General features: G+C 45.7%; 1 protein-coding gene across 1 annotated transcript; it reads left to right on the top strand.

Moving 5' to 3' along the window:
* Window positions 1-220: 220 nt before the first annotated feature.
* On the top strand, window positions 221-11,136 carry ZNFX1 (zinc finger, NFX1-type containing 1; the record flags this gene model as incomplete). Its single annotated transcript, XM_010079299.1, is given in 12 exon segments — window positions 221-2,211; window positions 2,996-3,127; window positions 3,387-3,535; window positions 3,754-3,897; window positions 4,331-4,448; window positions 4,682-4,929; window positions 5,049-5,188; window positions 5,499-5,653; window positions 6,334-6,479; window positions 6,835-6,945; window positions 7,666-7,761; window positions 8,934-11,136. Coding segments are annotated over 12 exon segments (5,407 nt in total), but the record flags the coding sequence as incomplete, so codon positions are not given.
* Window positions 11,137-11,142: the final 6 nt, after the last annotated feature.

Raw genomic sequence — 11,142 nt, 5'->3', positions numbered from 1 at the left:
TCTTTTCAGTGGTTACAAAAAGGGGTACAAAGGAAACACCAATTTGAAAGTTTTGGTGCAAATATAATGGTAGTTTTCTAACTTGATGACAAATGTCCAAAATATGCTGACTATCTGTTGAAAATGCTCCTGCGTTTGTGTTGGGAGACAAGTTAATGTGGTTGCATTTATAATTAAGGACTTTTTAAAAATTATTATTTGTTTATTTTAAGGGCATGCAGATCATTGGGATGCTGGCTTTACACGAAGAAGCAGAAACAGAACAAACGATGTGCCAGGCCAGGCAGCTCAGTTAGGAGAAAGTCCCCAAGCCAGTAATTATACTCTTCCACCTGGGCAAAGAGAGGAGAGATGTGGTAGTTGGATTCAAAGAGTTCCTCAATCAAGCAAGAATAAACCAGGAAACCAAGGTGGACAGGCCAGCAGTGGAGGCACAGGACACTGGAATGAACAGGAGAATGAGGCATCAAGGTGGACAAACACATGAGAGGGCCAGAGGACACTGGAATGAGCAAGAAAATGAGGGTAGGGGAAGGAGGTATCAAGGTGGACAAACACATGAGAGGGCCAGAGGATCCTGGCATGAGCAAGAAAATGAGGGCAGGGGAAGGAGGTATCAAGGTGGACAAGCCCAGGAAGGAGCTAGAGGGCTGAGGGATGGGCAGGAAAATGAAAGTAAGGGAAGGAGGATGCAACCTTCGGAGAAGCCTCATTTCTACTAGAACCCTACCCCAGGTGGTGCTCAGCTCAGTGACCAGCCTCAGCAAGTCAAAAGGATTGGTTATAAGTTCCTAGAAAGTCTCCTCCAGAAAGACCCTTCAGAAGTTGTCATCACACTTGCTTCCAGTTCAGGTTTGAAGGAACTTCTTTCCCAAACAGCTATGAAACCCAGCTTCCTTCAGCTCATTTGCCAGGTGCTTCAAAAAGCATGCAGTTCCAGAATGGATAGACAGAGTGCCCAACAGCTTCTTGGAGTGGTGAAGGAGTCCAACTTTCTCAAGATCTGTCTGCCACAGTATGTGTCTGACATGATAACAGAAGCAGTCCCTGCTGTACGTCATCAGTACCCTGTGCACATTAGTAACATCATTTCACTTCTTCAGGACCTGATCAGTATTTTCCCAGCCAGCTCTGTGCAGAAAATTTCCATTCTCTTGACAGTCTTGCCAACATCCATAAATGCCCTGAGAGCTTCTGGTGTGGACATCACAGAAGAAACAGAGAAGAAGCTAAATAAAGTCCAGATGCTCATGCAGCATCTGCAGGAGAAGAGACGTGAGGGCACACTGAGGGCTGATAACTATACTCTTATGCAGCCTCAGATTGATGGTCAAGAAGAAACCTATCGTACAATGACCATATATCCGACATATAATGAGGTACACCATGATGAGAAACCCTTTCTACGTCGTAATGTTATTTCTGGAAGATATGAGAGCACCAGCATTTATCTTGACACCCATTTCCGGCTTTTGAGAGAAGACTTTGTAAGGCCTTTAAGAGAAGGTGTCTTGGAACTTTTGCAGAGCTTTGAGAACAAAGGTTTGAGAAACAAAAAATTTGATGATATCAGGATCTACTTTGACATGCGGATTATTACACCTCTCTGTTCCTCAACTGGTATTGTTTACAAGGTCCAGTTTGACATAAAACCATTGAAGTTTGTACGATGGCAGAATTCCAAGCGGTTGCTATATGGATCCCTGATCTGCATGTCCAAAGATCACTTTGAAACATGCCTTTTTGCCACTGTTTCTAATCGTGATAATGCAGATCTTGCCCACGGGATTGTGCAGCTATGTTTTAATGCAGAGAGCCAGGCACTGCTGGCAGAGGTTCAGCCCTCAGACTCCTTCCTCATGGTAGAGACAACTGCCTACTTTGACGCCTATCGGCATGTGTTAGAAGGGTTACAGGAAATCCAGGAAGAAGATATCCCATTCCAGAAGTATATCGTGGAATGTGATGCACAGGTGAAGAAGCCAGCATACCTAACAATAGATACTGCCTTCAACTTTGCACCCTTGATGGAAGATCCCCTGTCAGATGAAGAGATGTACCCTGATGGTTTGAGAAGGCAAAGTGTCCATGTTCTTGATCCCAAGCAGTGGCCTTCAATGGAAACCTTGAGATTAGATGAGTCTCAGATGGAAGCATTGAGTCTTGCACTCACCAAGGAGCTGGCTATTATCCAAGGACCTCCTGGGACTGGTGAGAAACATTTGCTTTAAGTCTCTGTCATCTAAGTGCTCCTTGACTCCCCCATTTAGGGAGGTTAGCTTCAGAGAAATCTAGCTGTACTGTTTCCAGAGCTTTAGTCCCATGCCTAACTGATGCTTGAGTAAGCCCAGCTAGCGTGAGCTGTGGAGAAGAAGGTTAAAATATCCTCAGATACCCATATCTGATTTTAGGCATTGCCAGCCGAGTTGCAAGTAGAAGCCAACTGCACCACTGGGGTGAAAAAATATTCAACCGTCTTTCATAATGTGGTACCTCGTTCTGTGCAACAGTCCTATTTGTCTTCATAGCATGTTAGAATGTTGTGAGTGTTCAGCCATTATCCTCTGTGTGAGTACAGTGTTACAAAGATTCACTGTAATTGTTTTAAATGGTGCCTGAACTCAACAAGCACCACTGCTTGTATTCCACTAGTATGTGGATGTTTCATGTGCAGCCAAATATCATGTGTTGAGCCAGTGTCAGAGTGGGCTGGGGGATGCAGCAGCAGAGGAAACCCTGCCTCCAGGTCCAGTGTATTCACCAAAAGACAATGTTCTTGCAGAGCATGGCCTTGCTCAGCTACAGGCCAGAGAGAAAGTGTCATGCTCCTTTGTTCACATTTTGTAAACTAGTTATCTCTGGGGTCAGCTCTCTTGGCACAGACCAGATTTGCAGCCTAGACGGAAGTCTTGTGTCTGGGTTTGATGATTCCTGTGTTTCAAGGCACCCCGTAGAGAGTGGTTTACCCTTTTCTGATTCTGAGCTTGTTTTGCAGGGAAGACTTATGTGGGTTTGAAGATTGCTCAGGCTCTCTTGACTAATAAGGATGTGTGGCAAAGCACTGCCCAGAAGTCTCCCATCCTTGTAGTCTGCTACACTAACCACGCACTGGATCAGTTCTTAGAAGGTAAGAGTAACTGACAAGTATGACGGAGGGTCAGGTTAGAAATTATAGTACAACTCTTACTCTGCCCATCTTACAGCATGATGACCTGCCCTTTTGGCTTTTTCTAGTGACTCTGCGCCTGTTGATCCGCAGTGAGAAAACTTCCCTCGTGCCAATCCAGTGTGGCATTTGCAGACAAAGGGTGTTCTCCCTGCCCCTTGTCCTGTTGCAGAAAACAGAGCCTGCCTCTTTGATACTAATATTTCTCTTTCATTCCCAGCAATATACACATTCCAAAAACAGGGGATGGTGCGTGTTGGGGGAAGAAGTAGCAGTGAGGTCCTGAAACAATTCACTTTGAGGTTGCTGAGGAAGAAGTGTGAATTCCGATACAACTTGCCAATGCACCTCCGCAGAGCCTACGTGAATGTACGTGCAGACTTCACTGGAAATGATGGGGCTGGGTTACCTGTGCATCGGAGGAGCTAACTGAACTCCCTCCACTCCTGTTCTTTCACCTTGTCTTACACTGAAGTCATCCTCTTAATTCTTCTGTCTTTTTTCATTTTATCAGTTTCTTGTCCTGTTGATTCAGAACTTTGTTTCTCTGCGTATGATGATGCCTCCCTTGTCTTTGCTGTGAATAGATAACCAGTGAGATGAAACAGGCTGAGCAGGAGCTCTGTGAAGCAGCAAAGCACTTGGAGTGCACAACGTACGGAGTTCTGCACGAACGCCACTTGAAAGCGTGCATTGCACCCCAGCACTGGGACAGTCTGGTGAATGGTCTGGTAAGAGAGGTCCCTTTCTTCTGAGTCATGCAGTCCCAATGTATGCTTACTACCCTTTCTGCTAATGGGTCTGAGGTTCCCCAAGCACACTTCTTTTAGCATCACTTGGCTACTAGGAAAAGGAGAGAGGGAATAGCAAGCTGTGCCAAGTGACAGTAGTCTAGACTGGGTGGGGCAGGCAGGGGCTTTAAATTTTGCTCCTTTAAACTGCAGAGATTCTAAGTGATCTTTATCAGCATAAAAACACAAGTGCCCAAATGAAAGCCTCTTAAACTGAAGGTGAGGATGGATGCTCTTTCTGAAGATCTGAGGCTGCTCAGACCTAGCTCAGAGGGCTTGTCATAGCTGCCTGCTGCTGCAAGGTGCTGCTTTGGCATCATCCTAAGACTCTGAAGTGCAGTAGACCTGGCTGATCTGACTTTCCTTATATTAGGATGATGAGGAGTTTTACTACAGTGCTTCACAACACTCAGTGATTCTGGAGTGGCTGGGCCTTGGTGTAACTGTCTTCACCCAGAATGCTGCAGAGAATATAGAGGCTGAGAATCCAGGTAAAAAGCAAACAAACAGACAAAAAGCCCCTCATCTTCTACAGGTGTGTTTGCCTAAGCAGTGCATGTGTGCTAGAAAAGAGACACTGCTACTTAAGAGACTGTAAAACGTGTGATACTGAAAAGTAGCAGAAAGAAGATTAACCTTAATTTCCACATAGTGATCTGACTGCTGCACCGTGATTCTGCTGGAGTGGCTGTGGCTTACTGCATGTGACTGGTGACTCGCACAGGTGGTCAGCAGGAGAGACAGAAGGAGTGGGAAGGTGAAGCAGAAGAGGAGCTTTTGGAGATCCCAGAGGAGGCTGACCTGATTCATGCTGACAGAGTGATTGAGGATGAAGAGGCGGCAAAGCCTCAGGGAAGGAAGGAGGAAGAACACAGAGCTGCTCATGAACTAGCCAGTGTGCTGTTGGCTATGAAGCTGGAGGACCAGGAAGAAGGAACAGTCCAACTGCAACAGAAACCTATGCAGTGGGAGGTAACTGCATGCACTAGCATGCTCTGGCTGTGCTTGACTGTGTAGAGAATAACAAGGGGATGCTAATACAGAAGAATCTTTGTGCTGCAACTGCTTATCAGGGAGCTTTTTTTCTGCAGATAACTGCTGCCCAGAGGAAGAAAATGAAACAGAAGATGAAGGTTGAGCTCCGTAAACTGAATGCCATGACAGAGTTAGAAGCCAAGGCTATTCAGGATCTGTGGCAACTTGACTTGAGCTCCCGCTGGAGGCTTTACAGGTGATAAAGCTATTTTGCAGGGTCTCAGGCAAACGTTTCCTAGGACTGTTCCAGCTTGCAAACTCTTTCTGTCAAGACAAAGCATTTCTGTCCATATCTGTTCAGCTCCTTATTTGAACATGCTTGTTCTTACCTTCCCTGTACTGCATGCGCAGTACTGTCATCTCCACTGCGTGTGTTCGGGACTAAGTACAGATGCTAGTCAGCTCTTGCCCAAAAGACACAGAAGTTTTGAACTGAATCCACTCAGGACTTCTCGATCACTATCCTGTTTCCCTTGCTGTGTGTGACAATGGCACTTTTTTCTCAGGCTTTGGCTGCAGACCTATCAGGGGTTTATTCGATGGAGGATTTTGCAGCGTGAACAGCAGTATCAGGCAGCAGCAGAAAGGCTGACAGAACTGAGGCTGCAGGAAGATCTCTGCATTCTCAAGGAGGCCCAGCTTGTGGGGATGACAACTACAGGTGCACAGCAGTTGGGAAGCAAACCAGTACAGCACTGCGTCCAGTAATGGTTAAAGGACCTTGTTGTCAAAAGATTAGTATCATGTGCTGCTTGATAGCCTGGGTCAGGCTCTGCATTAGTCTGCAGCCTTCTTAATCTCTGACTCACTTTGCAAATGTGGCTATTGTGTGAGTTGTCAATTAACCGCATGAGCGGGTTCTGTGCACTCTGGCATTCCCTCCAGCTCGAGCAGCATTCTTCTAATAGAAATGCTCCTCTTCTTGTGCCTGAGTAAAGCACAGCTAATAGGAGCACTGCTATCCCCACATCACCTTCTGGTGACGGTAGTGTAAAGGTCATTGTAATATGACCCTTTGGAGAGACAATTTTAGGTTTACTTATGTGTGTTGATCAGTGTATTGAGTATGTATCTTATGTCTAAAGAGAGGGTTGGGAAAGGGCCAAGGGAGGCAGAGGACTCTAATCCCCACCTGCCTTCCCTGATGATAACTCTTCATATAGAAGCCATCCTTGGGATAGTGCTGTTTTAAAGTTCAGAAAGCTGAGTCTTGAAATGGAGAATTTTGGGAAGAACCCCAGTGTTTTCTGGGACACAGCCTACTCCCCTCTCTGAAAATTCTTGTCATACTGCCTGCATGTAATTATATTCTGCTAGGATTTATCTTCTCTCCTTGATCAGGTGCTGCCAAATACCGTCGGATCTTGCAGAAAATAGAGCCACAAATTGTCATTGTGGAAGAAGCAGCAGAGGTGCTTGAGGCTCACACCGTTACTACTCTGAGTAAAGCTTGCCAGCATCTCATCCTCATTGGAGATCACCAGCAGGTAAGATCCATGACTAATGACTCTAACTGTTGCGCAAATGAACTACAACCTTTTAACCAAACACTATATGTGAAAGGTTGCCAAGACTTACTGCTCCCCAGCTTCCTCAGATACCACAGGTCCTGTCTCTTGTAGAGCCCCTGTGGGTCTTGTCTTTTAGTTTAACACGATTTTACATGTGCTTGTTTCTGCTTCAGTTGTGACTGTATCTAACTTCGATACTTAGCACTTCTGCAAGAATCCAGCCTCTAGACCTTGTATGGGACACCGGTGACAGAAAGAGAAATGCATGAAAAATCTTAATAATACATAGGAAAAGTGCTACAACATGGACCTCTTATTCCTTCTCTTTCAGCTGCGACCCAGTGCAAATGTATATGACCTGGCCGAGAACTTCAATCTGGAAGTTTCTCTCTTTGAACGGCTGGTGAAAGTCGGTTTCCCCTTTGTCCGTCTGAAATACCAAGTGAGGAAAAGCTACAAAAAAACTCCATTACATTTGTATTTAGGTTATTTTAAGTTTGTAGTACACTTAAGTTTATATTTCTGCTCTCAGAGCAGCCTAAAAGAAAAGAACGTGCTAATTAATTCCCAAGAAGATTGGTAAGAACTGTCAAACTGCCATAAACAGTGTTCCAGTATACTTCCCATTTTTCAGTGATGTCATCTGCAGCACTGTGGCTTCCACATATTTTAGTGCAATGAACATGGCATATGGTGGCATCTGAAACTTCCAGAATTCTGGAGACTGACAGCACCAGTCTTCTCAGGCTGCTTCCTGCTAAATGCTGTAATCATCTGTCTTGGTGCCTGGAGAAGTTAATGCTATCTCTAGCACTCCTGTATTGAAACTACCTAGAAGGGCTCATATAGCGGTCAGGGTGAGGTGCTGGCTTTTGTTATCTAGAACATTCTTAGATTTGCACTGAAACCATCATTCTTATTACAACAACCTTGCCAAATTACTTTCTTGAAGATACTCTGCTACTACTCCCCCTGTAATTGCTGGTGGTGGCAGCGATGGGGCGGGGAGGGTGGGAATTGGGAGGTGCTCCCTTCGTGACTCTTACTGGAAAGTCATCCTTGTCTAGTGTTCAGCCACAGTCTGTATAGTGGAACAACAGAATATTGACGGGAAAACACGCTGCTCCTCCCTCAAGACTGATACAGCTGCTTTGTGTTTCAGCACCGCATGCGTCCTGAAATTGCCCAGCTTCTCAGTCCTCATGTGTACCAGGAGCTGGAGAACCATCCCTCTGTCCTGGAGTATGAGAACATAAAAGTGAGTTTTCAGCAATCCAAGCAATTGCTTTTGTCCTGTGTTACTGGCTAAAATGAGTTTCTGTAAAATATGGTGTTTGAGGATTTCAAATTCTTAGATCAAATTCAGTTATTGAAATTTATACCTGAATCATGGAAATGTGTTTTATAGAATTAGGCAAGTAATTTGTAGTTCTTCTGTGATTAGTGATGGTGGACACTGGAAGTGAATCCAGTACTGACGACTAAAAGAACAGTGAAAAACGGAAGAGGGACCAAAAGAATTGTAGGAGATTGAAAGCTAGGAAGAAGTCTTAAGTGGGAGACTTAAAGCATAATACATGAAATTCCAACATAAGGTTAGGTGACTTGGTGACTTGGTTACTGGAACCCTTCTTCCTTGGGTTCTCTGGGCGTTTTACCAATGCACAACATCTGCAACCCAGATCTATTAATCCTAAAAGTATAAAGCAATTGCTTATTAGCTAACATGCACAATAAACAGTTAGAATTTAATAATTTATAAGCATTAGTGTGCTTGCCACACCACGAGACGCTTGAGGAGTCTTGGCTGTAGTCAGGCAGGTATCAGTCAGAAGAAGTGTCAGCCTCTGTTTCTTCCTTAATGTTTTCCTGATGTTGATCAAAACTACTTCCAGTAGTTTTCCTGATGGAGAAGCAATCCTCCTTGCTTCTTATGCTTTTACTGTAATAAGAGAGAAGGCATGGTTTTTTGCTAGGCAGTTTTAGGCAAGTGCTGCTAATCCCTCTGCACTGGTACCTTACTATAATTTTTCCACATGGGCTAAGCAAGGCATTTTTCATGTCACAAATGTGAAACGGAACTATGATGCTTTGAGAAATGTTACTGGCACTTAATCTTCTCTTTTCTATAACCTGAAAAGGTATAGTAGAAACAACTTGGCGAAGACAGGGAATAAAATAATTCACAGGAACTGGTTTCATATTAGGATACTGAAATGTCGCTAAAGCTGAAATGTGATTAATATGCTTAAATTCCTATCTGATGAATACACTATGGGAACCTGAGAGGAAATCACCTAATTAGGCAGTAACTGCATAGTGTAGTCCCCTCCTTAGGAGTCATCCTGTCAGTGTATAACTGGGGACATGGAAACAGGCTGCAGGGACAGAAGCTAGAATTGTTTCTGACATTCTTTAGTCTTGTTTCAGGGGGTCTTATCTAACCTCTTCTTTGTGGAACATGACTTTGCTGAGCAAGAGATCCAGGAAGGGAAAAGCCACCAGAACCCACATGAGGCCCAGTTTGTAGTGGAACTGTGCAAATACTTCTTGTGTCAGGATTATCGACCTTCTCAGATCACCATTCTCACTACTTACACCGGACAGCTTTTATGTCTGTGAAAGCTCATGCCAGCCAAAACTTTTGCAGGTGTGAAGGTTCATGTAGTCGATAAGTACCAGGGGGAAGAGAATATTATTCTGCTGTCACTCGTGCGGAGCAACAAAGAGGAGAGAACCGGGTTCTTACAGATCCCTAATCGGATATGCGTAGCATTATCCAGAGCTAAGAAGGGGCTGTACTGCATTGGAAATATGAGAATGCTTGGCAAGGTTCCTCTCTGGAGCAGGATCATTCACACCCTTCGGGAGAAAGGTCACATTGGCCGCTCATTGATGCTTTGCTGTCAAAACCATCCTGAAACCAAGACATTAGTATCTACAGCAGGAGACTTCAGAAAAGTCCCAGAAGGAGGCTGTAGTCGTCCCTGTGAATTTAGGTTGAGTTGTGGCCATGTTTGCACACGGGCATGTAACCCATATGACACACAGCACCAAGAGTATCAGTGTCTGAAGCCTTGTCAAAAGGTGCTTTGTGCAGAGGGGCACCGCTGTCCAGGGGCATGTTATGAGCCCTGTGGACCATGCATGGTGATAGCAGAGAAAACAATTCCTGCGTGTGGCCACCTGCAGATGGTGCCGTGCTCTACTCCTGCCAGGGAGTTTCTTTGCCAAGAACCTTGCCAGAAAATGTTGAACTGTGGGCACACATGCAACAAATTCTGTGGGGAGGAATGCACGAACTAGTGTCCTGAACTGGTTACAGTCACACTGAAATGTGGCCACTACCAGAAAGTTAAATGCTGGGTCACTGAGGAGATGAAACATGAGAAGCCTGTGGAATGCAGAACTAAGTGTTCTGTCACACTGGAGTGTGGTCATGTATGCCCAGGTTCCTGTCATACCTGCTTTGGAGGAAGATTTCATAAGCCATGTAACAGCCCCTGCAAGCGCTTTTTGGTCTGCTCCCACAAGTGTCAGCAGCCTTGTACTAAGGAATGCCCTCCCTGTCAGCTGGAATGTCAGAACCACTGTATCCACAGTAGGTGTAAGAAGAAATGCAGAGAGCGCTGTTTTCCATGTGCTGAGCCATGCGCGTGGCAGTGCCAGCACTACCAGTGTACCAATCTTTGCTCTGAAGTGTGCAATCGGCCTCGCTGCAGTGCACCATGTGCTAAGCTACTGCGCTGTGGCCATCCTTGTACGGGATTCTGTGGAGAGCCCTGCCCAAGTAAGTGCCTTGTTTGTGACCGTGAGGAACTCACACAGATCTTTTTTGGTTTCGAGGAAGACCCAGACGCTCGGTTTGTACAGCTTGAAGACTGTGGTCATGTCTTTGAGTCCCAAGGCCTTGACCATTATATGGATGAAGATGATGATGTCATCAAGCTGAAGGTATGCCCTATCTGCCAGATACCTATCAGGAAGAATTTGAGATACGGCACCATTGTGAAAAGGCGGCTGGAGGAGATAGAAAAGGTGAAAGAGAAAATCCAAGGCCCAGCACACGAAATTGAGTCTAGCAGGCAAAGACTGCAGCCTGCACTGACAGGGAGTGCTGTTCTGCAGAGGAACCTCCCCCTTGCATACCTCATGCTAGAAGATAAACTAAAAGCTGCCCATCTCTCCACGAAGACTATTGGACTAATTGAGAACCAGCTTAACTTCTACAAGTGTGTAGCAGACCTAACCAATTCTATGAGCAAAATTGATGCGAGTGAGAGGAAAGGGCTGAGAAAGCGGCTGGATGAAGTTCAGGAGTGGCTGGCTAAGCCACGCCTCAGTTTCACAGGCCAGGAATTCTCTGACCTGCAGTCTGAGATCCAGAGATTGACCTACTTTGTGAGCCTTTTGGTCAAGTGCAACGCTGCACGTGGGACCATCCCCCCAGCCCTCGCAGCAGAGATTAGCAGTGTACGTGAGATCCTGGAGGGAACAAAAAAATTCACAGCGGAGGATGAGGCGGCAGTGAAGGCTGAGCTCGAGAGGCTCTGCGCGGCCCTGCCGGGGTCGGGGCGGGGGGTCTCCGAGGCCGAGCGCATGCAGATCGTCAGGGCTATGGGCTATCCCCGCGGCCACG

Source organism: Pterocles gutturalis, unplaced genomic scaffold, assembly GCF_000699245.1.
Source record: "Pterocles gutturalis isolate BGI_N339 unplaced genomic scaffold, ASM69924v1 Scaffold50408, whole genome shotgun sequence".
In the NCBI taxonomy this organism is placed as follows: Eukaryota; Metazoa; Chordata; class Aves; order Pterocliformes; family Pteroclidae; genus Pterocles; species Pterocles gutturalis.
Note: the sequence above shows the minus strand (reverse complement) of the source record. Positions and strands in the feature narration are given on the sequence as shown.